Source organism: Sceloporus undulatus, chromosome 6 (genome assembly GCF_019175285.1).
Source record: "Sceloporus undulatus isolate JIND9_A2432 ecotype Alabama chromosome 6, SceUnd_v1.1, whole genome shotgun sequence".
Taxonomy (NCBI): Eukaryota; Metazoa; Chordata; class Lepidosauria; order Squamata; family Phrynosomatidae; genus Sceloporus; species Sceloporus undulatus.
The window spans coordinates 149173528-149189430 of NC_056527.1; the positions used below are offsets into that span (position 1 = coordinate 149173528).

General features: G+C 42.2%; 1 protein-coding gene across 1 annotated transcript in view; it reads left to right on the plus strand.

Annotated features, from left to right (window-relative positions):
• Positions 1 to 538: 538 nt before the first annotated feature.
• The window catches only part of TRPM1 (transient receptor potential cation channel subfamily M member 1), a 46206-nt gene continuing 30841 nt past the window's right edge, over positions 539 to 15903 (plus strand). The window contains exons 1-7 of the mRNA XM_042476030.1: positions 539 to 887; positions 2659 to 2948; positions 4607 to 4686; positions 5845 to 6043; positions 7100 to 7313; positions 9063 to 9187; positions 11143 to 11314. Coding sequence (XP_042331964.1) covers positions 2904 to 2948; positions 4607 to 4686; positions 5845 to 6043; positions 7100 to 7313; positions 9063 to 9187; positions 11143 to 11314 — 835 coding nt within the window. The 5' untranslated portion in view covers positions 539 to 887; positions 2659 to 2903. The remainder of the gene's footprint in view (positions 888 to 2658; positions 2949 to 4606; positions 4687 to 5844; positions 6044 to 7099; positions 7314 to 9062; positions 9188 to 11142; positions 11315 to 15903) is intronic.

Here is a 15903-nt window from a genome sequence, read left to right on the forward strand (position 1 = left end):
ACATGTTGTCTTTTAAAATAATTGGCCAAAATTCCTTTTATCACTTGCTTTTGGGGACAATGACAAAGATGGCGAACAAGTCTCAAAGATAGCAGAGCACATTAAACCCAATCCAGCCCAATGGTGGTGACCGATATGTACCAGGCAAGAGGGGAAAATGTGTGTGCATTTGTTCTCGAATCTGTATCCTACTGCCTGTTTTTAACATTATGCCCAGCCTAAATTCAATTTGCTCTAAAAAGGATTAGATATCATTAATGCCGTATGACCTCCTTTTCCCCTTTTCTCCAAGAATGTTGAGCCGTAGGTCTAATGAGGACCGTGAAAGGGCTATTATGTCCAATTGTCTCAATTATGCAAATAGCACTGAAATTTCAGCCCGAAAGAAAGAGGGTGTGCTTCGGATTAAAAGTTGTGAGCGGCCAAACCAGCTGAGCTTTTTCGGTACAAATTGGCATTCTTGCAAGTTGCCTTAAGCTACTTGTTTGGTGAGAGGAAGAGAGGGAGGGAAGGAGGGTTAACAAATTGGAGATTTGGACCCTATCAAAGTCTGCGTGTCGGGCCTCATTCCACCATGAGATGGAAATTCCCTCTAGGCAGAGAGATGAAGAGGGTCATGGGATCGCTAAAGGATTACCTTCAAAGGAAGTCATGAGGTTGGGTTGAACAAAGAGAGACTCACATGCTCATCATATGAGACTCTCATCTTAATTCCCAAACTTCATGGGGCTTCAGAGAGTCTGGGAGACCAAGACCAAAGAGGAGATTTCAGAACTAACCCATCTAAACCACAAAACCAATACAAAGACAGAAGCCCAGCATTGAATTGCGATGAAACCTTATAGATGTCTGCGTCTTTCCATATTTTGCAGTAAGGTTCTCTGGAGGTAGGAGTGTTGTTTCAAATCTGTTTTGCAGTTGTCATCCAAGATGATTTATGTGTTGGATTTTGGTTTTGTTCTTTGGAGGATGTGTTATATGTGAGGTTGGATGTTGTAGAGGATGCACAATGTATTCTGGTGATTTATCGTTGGGGTTGTTGGCAAATGCTGAACCTGACAGCATTGGAAGATGTAGAGCAAGATGCCAGATGGTGGAAGCAGAGGTTACTTTGTGCGGTTTCATTGATGCATGCAGAAAGTCTGAAATGAAGTTTGCTTTTGCAACTTCTCACTAAGAACACCATTTAACATTTAATCAGTTCTGTAACCCTTTTCCAGAGAGATGGTGTGATGTAGTGGTTTGAGCATTAGACTACAACTCTGGAGATTTGAAGATTTGGATCCTTGCTTGGGCATAAAAACCCAAGGGGTGACCACTGGCAAGTCACACTCTCTCAGCCTCAAGGAAAGGAAATGACAAACCTCTTCTGAACAAGTCTTGTCAAGAAACACCCGTGATAGATTTGCCTTAGGGTCGCTATAAGTCAGAAAAGACTTGAAGGCACACAACAGCAACATATCCTTTTTCTATGGTTCTCTGTAGCCCTTTATTAGTCTCACTGAAGTGTACTAGGATTGCGCAGAAAACATGTCCCCCTTAATTTCACATTTGGTGGGCTTTTGTCTCTTTGGGCTCCAAAACTTGTCAGATGAGGAAAATCATCTGACAAGTTTTGTCAGCCACAAATTACAAATAGGAGCATCAGTGTTGGTGAGAGGCAGCAAATTTTCACTGGATATATCTTAACAATTCAACTGTATGAATGTTTTCAATAAGTTGTGTGCAGGCAAGATATTGCACAGATACACAACATTGCAAAAGAGTTTTTGATATTCTGATTCCTTCTTTTGAAATGCTTATTTCTCCCTGACCCATCATTTCCAAACTTGCCCCAGAATATCATTTTCAGTCACCACTAGACATATAAATTGGAGTTTCAAAATGAAAACACTATAGTGGGTCCATTTTTACTTGCCTTCAGGTCAACTTCAATTTATGGTGACCCTAATTTAGGATTTTCTTGGCCAGGTATATCCAGAGGTTTGCCACTGCAATCCCCAAAGGCTGAGAGAATGGGACTTGCCTAAGGTCACCCAAAGAGCTTCCATGCCTGGTCGCCTGGATTTTTGCTGCATTGCAAATTTAATGCAGTTTGACACAGTTTTAATTGTTATGACTCCATCCTGTGGTAATTTGTTGTGTCACCAAAGCGCCCTGACAGAGAAGGCTAAATATTTCACCAAACTACAAATCCAAGGATTCTATAGTATTGTGCCATGGCCATGAAAGTGGTGTCAAACTGCATTTATTTTGCAACATAGATGCAGCCGTGGAGTCCTAGTTCAATGCTCAAACCACGACACCACATCCACCCTCCCTTGCTTTTGATATATGGATGGTTACTCAATTTTATTCCCAATTTACCCCAGATCAGCTCTGGGGATGAACTAGCTTGCCTCGCTTCACCATTGTTTTTGCACATCAAGGACAGCCAGAGAATGAGAAGTCATATGCAAGGTTTCATTCTGAAGATATGCCTGGTTGCATTTGCTTGAAAATAACCTGTGTGGCTGTTGCAAAAAAACAGTCCATTGTTACATGCACCAATCCAGGGCATGCTTTTTAAGTGGCTTAAAGTTCAGCCAAAACTAGAGAGAGCTGCATTTGCTCATGACCTTGCCACCTTGCTCTCTTTTCCCTTTTCCCTCTGAGCAGCAATGTAAGACCCTCGTGGCTCGGGTCTGGAAGCGTTAATCCGTCATAATCCCTTCAGAATTCTTTCGTGCAAAGCCGGCGGCTGGAAACTTACTTAGTTTTCCCAAAAAGCCACGGGAATGTGGTGCACGTCCTTCTTGGATGGCCCAAGAAGATGTCTTGAGAACATCTCGAAGTCATTCTGAAGCCAGGAGAGAAGTTGGGACCAGACGAACCGACAAGATGCCATTTGTCTGTCACTGTAGATGCATTTGCTTCAATATTTTCGGAGGATTATAATCAAGCCGTGGGTAAGAAGATTAAACCTACAAGGGCAGAGAAACTTTAAAGGCCAACGATACATGCTTTAAATACGTATTTTTCTCAATTGTGTCTGCTCCTGCCTTCCTTTCATTAACATGAGAAGTAAGTAGCACAGAAGCCTGTTTGCCAGGGCTGAACTCCGAGGTGCATGGTTTCTTTCTTTCCTTCCTTCCTTCCTTCCCTCCTTCCTTCTTTTCTTTTCTTTTCTTTTTCTCCTATTAATGTTTTATTAAACATATAACATTTATGACAGTTATACCTAACAAACATGCAGTAACGTAACATTCATAACATATTGCCTATTAAACAAAACATAGACATGGGAATGACTTCCTCTTTCCATTCAACTAGTTTATTATTAATATATTTATTTCTTCCTTCATTGTTTCTAATATTTTCTCTATTTTTTAAATATTCATATCCATTTGATACAATCTATCTTTTCTTTTCCCTTCTTTTCTTCCCTCCCCCCAGGTTTATTTGCCTAGATATCATCTAAATATTGGATTGCAGAGTCTCCCCATCTTATTTTATTATTTCTGACCAGTCCCCTTCTAGCTCAATGAATATGTCATGTCTAAGCATCATAGATAATTTATCTAAGGTCAACGTATCATATAGTTTATATAGTTTCTTAATGTTATTCCTACCCCACCATTTTCCCAAAATGGAGTTCAAAGAGGCTCTCCAAGACAAAATGAAGGCAATGCTCCCCAAATAAGAGTGCTGGCCACCTATGAATATTTCCTTCAATCCCCAAACTTCTAGCATTGCAGAGAGGAAGACATTGAAAATCGTTCACACATGTATTTGCTGTGCTTGCATTCCTTTGGTATCTTTGCCTGGCCTTTCTCTTTGGATGCTTAAACTGTATTTTGAAATTCAAAGATGTAGCTGTGTTAGTCTATAGAAGCGGTATGTAGAGAAATCTTGTAGCCCTCACTGAAAGAAAGAAGTTGAAATGTTTGCTCAAGTTTTAAGTTACTGAAAGGCTAGAACTTTGAAAAGTAAAGGAAATTACATTTGGAGCAGAAGAATCCTTACCGTATTGTAAGCTGCCTCGATCCTGAGGAAGAGGCGGGGTAAAAATAAAATTTATTATTATTATTATTATTATTATTGAATTTTTATCTGGAAGGGTCAATGCTCTCGTTTTGTCCCTTCTTGTGAATACACCCCTGTATTGTCCCCTCCAATTCTGCCCCACCAAATGGTTCCCTCCACCCTTCAATCCCCAAATGTCAAGTTTTGTAGATAGTGAGACACATAAAATTGTTCATGGTTCTGTTTGCTGGGGGCGCATTCTCTTGGTAACTTCGGTGCCCATTTTCTTTGGATGCCCAAATTGCAGGGGTTTGTCTATGGGGATGAAAAAAAGGGGGCATCAGCGCTCTCCGACAGGGAAGGCTAAGTATCTCACAAAACTACAAATCCCAGAATTGCCTAGCATTGAGCCACAGCAGTTAAAAGTGGCGTCGAACCGCTTTGTTTCTGCAGTTGTGGAGTCATCCCCAACCATTTCAGAATCATCACGGCATTTTCTTGGCAAGATTTGTTCAGAGAAGTTCGTTGAACGTTTCCGCTCCGGCATTCAACCAATTCTAATTATTTTCTCTTGGTTTTTGTTTGTTTGCTTGTTTCCTAGGGTCAAAAGGCTTGGATAGAGAAGACCTTTTTCAAGAGAGAGTGCATCTACATAATTGCCAACAGCAAAGATGCCACCAGGTAACGTTTCTTTTACTTCTGTGGGGGTGTTTTTGTGCGCTGAGAGCACTTTTGGATAGGAGAGGCAGGATTATTATTATTATTATTATTATTATTATTATTATTATTATTATTATTATTATTATTGTCATCATCATTATCAGGATGTTGCAGTATTTATAATTCTCAGAGTTGTTTTAAAAAATTCCAAATGGCATTTCTGTTCTGACAATTTCCTTTCAATTCCTCACACCAGCGACAACCTTTTATTCCCACTCTCGGGTGAATTTCTTTTTAACTCTGACATATTGATTCATTTTATTCATATGCCCGCCTTTCCTCTAATATGGGAACCAAGGCAGAAAAATATCAGGCATATTGGGACAACAAATCGCTTCTCTTCAGGTGATGACAACCCTTCAGTTTCGTCCTCCATTTTGTGGGATGATCTGTGACTGACCTGGACTGAACTGACTGCCTGAGTTGCATTATAGAGATTCCTATCTAGCATTTGGTTTTTCTTACCTCTGCAACATGCGTCAATTAAGTAATTTGCTCTGTTGATCCAAAAATTGTTTTAAACACTTGAAGAAGATATAAAGGTACCAGATCTACATATCTCTTTATTTACCCTACCAATCTGCCTACCTATCTGCCTATAGGATTTTGGTATGACTTTTCCATCACTCCAAAACAGAGCCTCAAAAAGTTACTTTTTCTTTTGGACTAGAATTCTAATATTGCACAGCCAATATTTCTACTGGCCATATTTTGCTTTGGAACCACTGTTTTCATTCCTATGCAAATCGATGCGCATTTATTCATTAATTAACTAAAGCTTTTCCAATAAGTACAGTAGCATTTCTTTATTGAAGCCTCCATCTTCAATTTTGTAAACAGAGGAGTACAGAATTCAAAGATATAGCCATGTTAGTCTGTAGAACCAGTATGTAGAGAGATCTTTTTGCACCTTTGAGACTCACTGAAAGAAAGAAGTTGGCAGCATGAGCTTTCCTAAACTTAAGACTACTTCTGCAGATGCATTTGGTGCATTTGCTCAGATGCAGCTACAAAAGCTCATGCTGCCAACGTCTTTCTTCACTTAGTCTCAAAGATGCTACAAGATCTCTCTACCAAAGGAGTACGGACTCACCATTGCTGTTCTGGCTTTGTCCTCAGGTGCTGCTGCGGCCAGGTTCTTACTCAGCACACCCCAATCCCTGCAAATACGACAGCAAACAAAAATGGAGAAGAGCCTACCAAGCAAGTGGACACACAGCCTGAGAAATGGTCCGTCAGTAAACACACCCATGCGCTCCCAACCGATGCCTACGGGAACCTTGAGTTCCAAGGAGGAGGGCACACCAACAAGTCCATGGTAAGTGGCAAGGTGTTGTGGTGTTTTCTTCTTAGCTGTGATGGTGGCTAGCATCCTCTTAATGACATTGCATACAGGCAGTGATGTATTCAACTCTTATGTATTCAGTCAAAGTTGCCCTGTGGCTGTAGTCCGTGTCTACACTGCAGAATTAATGCAGTTTGACACCACTTTAACTGCCATGGCTGAATGCTGTGGAATTCTGGGCTCTGTCGTTTGTAAGCTATTTAGCCTTCTCTGTCACCGAACAAACGATAGATCCCAGATTCCATGCGATGCAGCAATGGCAGTTAAAGCGGTGTCAAACTGCATTAATTCTGCAGTATGGCAGCAGCCTAGGACAACTCTTCCATTTGGCCAGTGATCTGCATCAGCCTATGTCTCTAGTTTGGATATAATTAGTCACTAATTTTCTTCCTGAACAAAGTAACAAGTAACTTTATCAATTTTCTTCCCATTGCAAGGAAAAGTTTGAATTTTTTGCAATTCAGAGCTCAATCTGTGCAAAATTCATGCATGGCTGCTCTGCACAGAAAACAGAAAATTTTGGTGTAGGAAACATAAATTCTTACTTCTCAGCAGAGCTTCTCCCTTAACATGATACAAGAAATTTTTGGAGAGAGAAAGCATAGCATAGTGGTTTGAGCATTGGACTAGGACTCTGGAGGCCAAGGGTTCGAATCCCCACTTGGCCATGGAAACTCACCTTGGACAAGTCACACTTTCTCAGCTTCAGGTAACGGCAAAGCCCCTCTGAACAAATCTTGCCAAGAAAACCCCATTATAGGTTCACCTTATGGTCAACAACAAAGAAATTCAAGGACTAAAGAAAAACTGGAGGTGCAGAATTCTTATTGGGGCAATGGCCTCATTTAGCCCCCTCTCAGCTATATCTTTCTGGCTTCCAGTTATGAGATGGGGAGACACAGAAGGAGATGGCCATAGCCTTCATGAAACTCTTATTGGAGGAACCTGGCTGGCCCACTTAACTCAATGGACCTTTCATCTGATCCACTATAGTGCTTCTTATGTCCTCACATCCATGATCTCTTCCAGTATATCCGAGTGTCTTACGACACGAAGCCGGACGCACTGCTGCACCTCATGGTGAAGGAATGGCAGCTGGAACTTCCCAAGCTCTTAATCTCTGTCCATGGAGGCCTGCAAAACTTTGAGCTGCAACCCAAACTGAAGCAAGTTTTTGGGAAAGGCCTCATCAAGGCTGCCATGACAACTGGTGCTTGGATCTTCACTGGAGGAGTCAGTACAGGTAAGACATCAACCATCGCCCACAGGTCTTGACATTCATAGAATAAGATGGAAAGCTGTCACCTTTTCTCAAAATAATGTTTACCTGTGGGATGCTGAGCAGTAACTATGGGCCACCATTTATTAACTGCTTATTATACAGGCTGAGTCTCCCTGATCCAGGATTCCAAAATCCAACATACTCCAAAATCCAAAATTGTCCACATGGGTGGCTGAGATGGTGACCCCTTTGCTTTCTGATGGTTCAGTGTACACAAACTTTGTTTCACGCACAATTTTTTAAAAATATATTATGCATAAATTTACCTTCAGGCTATACAAAACATAAATGGATTTTGTATTTAGACTTAGAGCCCATCTTTAAGATATCTTATTATGTATATGCAAATACTCCAAAATCCAAAACACTTCTGGTCCCAAGCATTTCAGATAAAGGAGTCTCAACCTGTATTCTCAAAGGTAACCCAACCACGAGAATACCGATCCCGGCCATATTCCCTTCCTATTGGCATAGGAGATATACTGCTGCAGGCCTCTGCTAGTAAACCTTCCAGAGAGCTGTATAAATCTCGGTATAATAAATGTCAGTAATACATACCATCTATGGAGCCCAAATCAAACAATCATGGTTTAATAGGTACCAATGCAACAGTAGTTTGTGGTGCTATTTTCACTATTAAATACCAAGTCTAAGTAGTGGTAAGAGCCAGTGTGATGTAGTGGTTTCAACATTGGACTACAAGTTTGGAGAACAGAGTTTGACTCTCCACTTGGCCATGGAAACCCATTGAGTGTCTTTGGGCAAACCACACTTTCTCAGCCCCAGAGGAAGGCAAAAGCAAACCCCCTGTGAACAACACTTGCAAAGAAATCCCTGTGATAGTATCTCCTTAGAGCAGCCATAAGATAGAAACAACTTGAAGGCATACAGCAACAGAGGAAGCGACTTGTACCAATGGAAGTGGTGCCAGATGGCAGAGCGGGACATGTGCAGTCAGTATTCCGGTGTCACTCCAGACTATGGAGGAACAGGGAGAAGTCAAGGAGCTTCATGGGAGTAGAATATTCTGGCCAGTATAAACCCATCCTTGTAGACCCATCCTAGATAATCCTTTTATTTTTAGTAGGATTGAGTTGCAGCTAGCCTTTGCTGGTCATCGATGAGCGTTAATTTTTAAAAGCAGGAGTCTTAAAGTACTCTCATCATTCCAAAGTTTTGGTGGAATAAAATGTTCCAACCAACTCACCTAAAAGTGTGAAGAACTGACTCTGGCTGGATTCTCATGAAACCATGCATTCTGGTGCCACCATTATTCCACATGGCCAACTCACTGCCATTAAATGCGACGCACTGCGTGAATCATCACACAGCCATTGTCACCAATAGGAAAAGTGGGAGGGAAGGTTTATCAGAGAAGGCTGTTTGTCTAGGAAGGATAGTATACAGTGGTACCCCGGGTTACGAAATTAATTCGTTCCGCCGCCACTTTTGTAACCCGGAATACTTCGCAAGCCGAAAAACCCATAGGCGCTAATGGGGAAAAGCCGCGATTTCGTGTGAAATAGCGCCGAAAAGCACCAAAATTTTTTTCGTAACCCGAAAAAACCTTCGTAACCCGGAACAGTTTTTTTAATTGGATTTTTTTTCGTAACCCGGAAATTTCGTAAGGCGGCGCATTCGTATCCCGGGGTACCACTGTATAAGCAAGTGCCCTAGAGAAGACTCTAACCCATGTGGTCTTTCCTACAGGAGTCATTCGCCACGTTGGAGATGCCTTGAAAGACCACTCTTCCAAGTCCAGAGGACGAATCTGTGCCATAGGAATTGCTCCATGGGGCATCGTGGAGAACAAGCAGGACTTGATTGGGAAAGATGTAAGATCCCAAATGTTTGGTGGATTTGAACCTGGATTTATTTTTCTTTTACTTGGTGCCAATGGATAAAGGCGTCTCTTGATTATTATTTTTTAATCAACAAGTCGGACAATGTAGTACACTTGCCTCTTGGAACTGATGGGGGATCCGTTCCAGACCCACCCACCTCAAGTTCCAAATCTCGCACATATTCAAGCCCCATAGGCTTCAATGGGGCGCATGCATGTGGGACATGCACCATTGGCATGCCCCCCAATGAGGTTAATGGCAGTTGTCCCACAGATTTTCAAGTCTGCAGATCTCAAGTTCGCGGACTTGGAGGGATGACTATTGCAAAGCCTGCTAGCTCAGTATTACTGAATGTTTTATCCAAGAATAGTGGTTTGAGTGTGGGACTAGGACTTTGGGAAATCAGGGTTTGAATCCCTGCACAGCCAGGGAAACATGCTGGATGCCCTTGGGCAAGTCACACACTCTCAGCCTGAGAGGAAGGCATTGGCAAACCTCCTCTAAAGAAGTCTGGCCACAAAATCTCTGGATATAGCCACCAGAATCAATCCGCTCCAGACTTTTCTCCCTGCTGAGTTAACTGAGTACAAATGACTTTTGCAGTCTGCACTCATTTGCAGCAATTGAAGTAAGCTGAGGACAAAGGAGGAGGGAGAGAGAGAGCATCTGGGACATTTTAAAAGCCGAGTATTAATCAGGACGGTCCCTGCCAAATCATGATAGTTGGTGTGCCTAAAGAAGGATGGAGTTGGTTGCCTGCCGGATCTTGTTTCTGCAATCGTGGTTACCACTTCGTTGCTTCCATTCTGGTTGGCAGATTGTGGGAGTTGTAGCCAAAAAACCAGAATTGCCCATGCTCTGGCTTGATTGAGCATTGTGTCTGAAAGAGGCTGGCATCTGCTGTGTAGGGAGATCAGTAAGAGGCTGGTCTTACTGTATTATTTTTAAATCAAGGTTGGTGCATTTTCATCTGGAGACAGCCACCTAGAATAGGGATGTCAGCATCTGCATTTTTCCTTCTTTTCATCTTACAAACGGCAGGCTGCAGAAATCCCACTTTCCCCCCAACTTTCTTTTTCCATCTAGCTGCAGAAATGCAAAACTGCCAACTGGCTATAAGAACTCCCTTTTGATTAAATCGCTCATGCCTTCACTTAAAGATCAGTGGCCCTTTTTTATTTAGTGAGCATTTTCCTTCTGGGAAACAGTCTGTAGAGGGCAGCTCTACACTCCAAAAAGGCATCTGGTTTTCTACCTCCTTTAACCATTTGGCCTGTAAAGTCATGGTCCCTCTTTCCCTTCCTTGAATTCCTGAATATCTAGATGTAAGCCTCAGACTGAGTTCTGGTGGAGAATATTATAAATAATCGACTTCCTTCATAGATTGGTCTATAAGACTTATATAAGGTTTCCATTGAAATCTAAAGCAGGCTCCTGTACCTTTAATAGTTGTGCAGAAATGGTTTAATATACCCTGAAGGGCATACAATGGAAATACAGAACAGGTTGTTGACAACATGCGTGTGTGTTTCTAGATTGTCGTTGTGTCGTTTTTAATGTATGGTGACCCTAAGGCAGACCTATCATGGGGTTTTCTTGGCAGGTTTCTTCAGAGGTGGTTTGCCATTGCCATCCTCTGAGGCCGAGAAAGTGTGACTTGCGCAAGGTCACCCAGTGGGTTTTGTGGCCAAGTAAGGATTTGAACCTTGGTCTCCAGAGTCATAGTCCAACACTCAAACCACTACATCCGTTTAGTTCAGTTCATCTGTATTACGGTCATAGACCAAATATACCATGTTGAAATTAAAAAAAGATTGCAATTACTTTCATACTAAAAAGTATACATTTTATATCCGAGACACATTTTTGTTTCTCTGCCACTGGGATTTTAAAAATAAATAAATAAAAATTAAATAAAACCAACCTGCCCTTTTTCTTTTTGACAGGTGACAAGAGTGTATCAAACCATGTCAAACCCACTAAGCAAACTCTCTGTGCTCAACAGTTCCCATACGCACTTCATCCTCGCCGACAACGGCACCTTGGGCAAATACGGGGCGGAAGTCAAACTCAGGCGCCAGCTGGAGAAACACATCTCCCTCCAGAAAATCAACACCCGTAAGTCACCGCTTCCATCTAACTTCCTCAGCATCTTTCGGCATTAAGTTAGGACTAGTTCCTTCCTCCTCTTTAGGACTGTTGTGTAAGATCACTACTACAACGTAGGTTTTTGTGGGTTTTTCGGGCTCTGTGGCCATGTTCCAGGAATGTTTATTCCTGACATTTCACCAGCATCTGTGGCTGGCATCTTCCATGCTAGTATTCTCTGAAGATGCCAGCCACAGATGCTGGTGAAATGTCAGGAATATAAACTCTTCTAGAACATGGCCACAGAGCCCGAAAATACCCACAAATAACTATGGATGTTGGCCATGAAAGCCTTCAACTTCACTACTACAATGGTTGTTCCGACGGTGAAAATAATCTGAGTTGAATCTTTGTTGTTCACATTCATTTTGAATGCATCCGATTAAGATTTTCTTGGTGGGCTGCTGAAAACCCCCCACTTAACCCAGGATAATCTATATCAGTTTTTCCCCCCAAGTTTCTTTAAAAGTTTTGCATTGTCGACAGTGTGAATAACCGATGCAAATAGACTTGGGATAAACCAGGATAAAACTCTGCATGCCTTGAAACTGTTTTGAATATATTTGCATCGCCAACACCATATTTATTTGAGTTCTGGCATGTGTGAGCAACCGAACTCACAATGATGCGCAGAGATGTGGGTCCATAGTGGGAATAACAAACCCAGAATGCATGACTGAGAATATTCACATAGTTGTGCTTAAAATAGATGTCTAAATGACCCCCAAGCGATGTTGAATTCAGCAGTACTGACCTTCCCTCCCAGTTCCCTTCATTCCCTCCAGGTTTGCTCTGTAAGGTTCTAAAGGGGAGGGAAACAACAAGGATGTTACGGTGGGAGTCTACCCAAGTCAGACTGAGGAATTGGATGATATCTTTCTAGAACAGATGACCACACAGTCAGAAAAGAGAGATGTAGTAGTGATGGGCGACTTCAACTATCCTGATATTTGCTGGAAGTCAAACTCAGCAAAATCTTCAAGGCCTAGCAAATTCCTCACTTGCCTGGAAGACTATTTCATGGTCCAAAAGGTGGAAGAGGCAACAAGGGGGTCAACTATTTTAGATCTGATCCTAACCAACAAGGATGACTTGGTTAATGGGGTGCAAGTGGTGGGATCATTAGGTGGAAGTGACCATGTTCTCCTGGAGTTTGTAATACAGTGGAAAGGAGAAGCCAGGCATAGTCAGACACGCATTCAAGACTTTAGGAGAGCGGATTTCAGTAAACTTAGAGAAGTATTGAGAGCGATTCCATGGTCAGAAATACTAAAAGATAAAGGAGTTCAGGACGGATGGGACTTTCTCAAAAGGGAGATACTGAAGGCACAATTTCAAACAGTTCCAGTGAGAAAGAAAAACGGGAGGTGTCTCAAGAAACCAGGATGGATGACTAAGGAACTTTCAACCGAGCTAAGTTTGAAATGGAACATGTATAAGAAATGGAAAAAGGGGGAAATCACAAAAAAGGAATTCAAAGAAATAGCAGGCATGTGTAGGGATAAAGTCAGAAAAGCTAAAGCGCAGAATGAACTCAGGCTTGCTAGAGAGGTTAAGAACAATAAAAAGGGCTTTTTTGGATATGTCCGCAGCAAAAGGAAGAAGAAGGAAACGGTAGGGCCACTGCATGGAGAAGATGGCAAAATGCTAACAGAGGACAGAGAAAAGGCAGAACTCCTCAACACCTTCTTTGCCTCAGTCTTCTCAGAAAAGGCAAAGGGTGCTCAACCTGAGGATAATGGAGCAGAGGACAGGATAGGGGCATTTCAGTACAGAATAAGTAAAGAGATAGTAGAGGAACACCATATTAATCTAAATGAATTTAAGTCTCCGGGACCAGATGAACTCCATCCAAGGGTATTAAAAGAACTGGCAAATGTAATATCGGAGCCATTGGCAAGAATCTTTAAAAACTCCTGGAAAACAGGAGAGATCCCAGCAGACTGGCGGAGGGCAAACGTTGTCCCCATCTTCAAAAAGGGGAAAAAAGAGGATCCCAACAATTATCGTCCAGTTAGTCTGACATCAGTACTAGGAAAGATTCTGGAGCAGAACATTAAACAGAGAGTCTGTGAACATCTAGAAGGCAATGCCATTATCACAAAAAGTCAACATGGGTTTCAGAGAAACAAGTCATGCCAGACAAACCTTATCTCTTTGATAAAATTACCAGCTTGGTAGATGAAGGGAATGCTGTGGATATAGTATATCTTGATTTCAGTAAGGCCTTTGACAAAGTTCCCCATGACATTCTTGCAAACAAGCTTGTAAAATGTGGGCTAGACAAAGGAACTGTTATATGGATCTGTAATTGGTTGACCGGCCGAACCCAAAGGGTGCTCAACAATGGCTCCTTTTCATCCTGGAGAGAAGTGACCAGTGGGGTCCCACAGGGCTCTGTCCTGGGCCCAGTGCTATTCAACATCTTTATCAATGACCTGGATGACAGAATTGGGAGCATACTTATCAAATTTGCAGATGATACTAAATTAGGGGGAATAGCTAATACCCCAGAGGACAGGATCAAGATTCAAAATGACCTGAATAGACTAGAAAGCTGGGCCAAAGCTAACAAAATGAAATTCAACACGGAGAAATGTAAGGTATTGCACTTAGGGCGGAAAAATAAAATGCACAGATATAGGATGGGTGACACCTGGCTGAATGAAACTACGTGTGAAAGGGATCTAGGAGTCCAAGTAGACTACAAGTTGAACATGAGTGAACAGTGTGATGCGGCAGCTAAAAAGGCCAATGCTATTTTAGGCTGCATCAATAGAAGTATAGTGTCTAGATCAAGAGAAGTAATAGTGCCACTGTATTCTGCTCTGGTCAGGCCCCACCTAGAATATTGTGTCCAGTTCTGGGCGCCACAATTCAGAAAGGACATTGAGAAACTGGAGCGTGTCCAAAGGAGGGCGACAAAAATGGTGAAGGGTCTGGAAACCATGCCCTATGAGGAACGACTTAGGGAGCTGGGGATGTTTAGCCTGGAGAAAAGAAGGTTAAGAGGTGATATGATCGCCCTGTTTAAATATTTGAAGGGATGTCATATTGAAGAGGGAGCAAGCTTGTTTTCTGCTGCTCCAGAGAACAGGACCCGGAACAATGGATGCAAGCTACAGGAAAAGAGATTCCACCTGAACATTAGGAGGAACTTCCTGACAGTAAGGGCTGTTCGACAGTGGAATGCACTCCCTCGGAGGGCGATAGAGTCTCCTTCCTTGGAGGTCTTTAAACAGAGGCTGGATGGCCATCTGTCAGGGATGCTTTGATTTGGATTTCCTGAATGGCAGGGGGTTGGACTGGATGGCCCTAGTGGTCTCTTCCAACTCTATGATTCTATGATTCTATGATTCTAGGGTTGTTTTTTAAGGCCAAAAGTGGTTTGTGTGTAGGGACACAATGGAAATGCCCTCACGTCTGCTAGAAGGTATTCAGGGGTTTTAAATGGTTTGCGTTGTTTCTTTATTTTATTTTTGGAGGATGCAGCTCTGCAAGGTTTCTTAGGGACAAAGGTGCTCTCAAATCTACAACCGTTTCCCATCCTTGTTACAAAATGTTTGTCTCTTACGCTATACGACCCTCATGCCTGTTCAAAGGGTCATCAACTTATGGATTATCTAACACCATACAAACAAAGACCTTAGTAAGATTTTAAACCTGATCCATCAACTCTGTTGGGTGCCTCCCAAATTTCTCTAATTTTCTCCCCTCTAGAATCCACATTTGTGTGCCAGTTTTTACCAAATCTGACATTTAAGCTTGGGTCAACATCCCAAACATCATTGCCCACTCCTTGCATATGAGGAAGTAGACCAAGTCCATGAAAGCTCATGCTACAGCTTCTTTTGCACAGTTAGCCTCAAAGGCTCTGCAAGATCCCTTTGCATACATTCATTGTCCAAGTTTGAGACCCATTCACATACTTGTTTTCTCTTGTCACTCAATTGGCAATTTGAGTCCATTTTGCATAGGCCTCAATGTGAAACAAGTTACAGGATTTGCGAGTGTGCCTTGACTTTCCTCCACCTCAAAAGAGAAACCATTAACGCCAACCTGGGAACAGACAGCATAAAACTTTCTACTTTTTTAGTATGTTACACAGGTCATATGGGAACCAAGTCTTGGCTACATCAATACTGAGAAGCATCTCTTCCTAGTTTCCCTCTCTATGTGTGTTTCTCTTTTTCCTTTTCCTCCATTGCCTGGCAAATGGCCTAACTTGCTCACCCTTTCTATCTCATTCTTCTGTGGATGTGCTTTGAGGCACATAGGACTTGTCAGAGAAGCGCCCTGGTCCAAAAGATAAGGCAGTTAAAGTCCTGAAAGGTGAGAGATGCTGTATAAATAATTGAATGTCTCCTTTCTTTAACAGTTGGGTCCACTTTATTCCTTGAATTATTCCACTGTCTGTAAAAACAGGGCTATGGATCTGAAGATGTACTCAAGCTAACTGGCCTTTCGTTGCCAGCTTCACATTCACATGTGGACATTCATTGATGCTCTTGTTAGGAATCCTGGCAGAGACAGAAGAATCTCATGGGCACAAAGGCTGA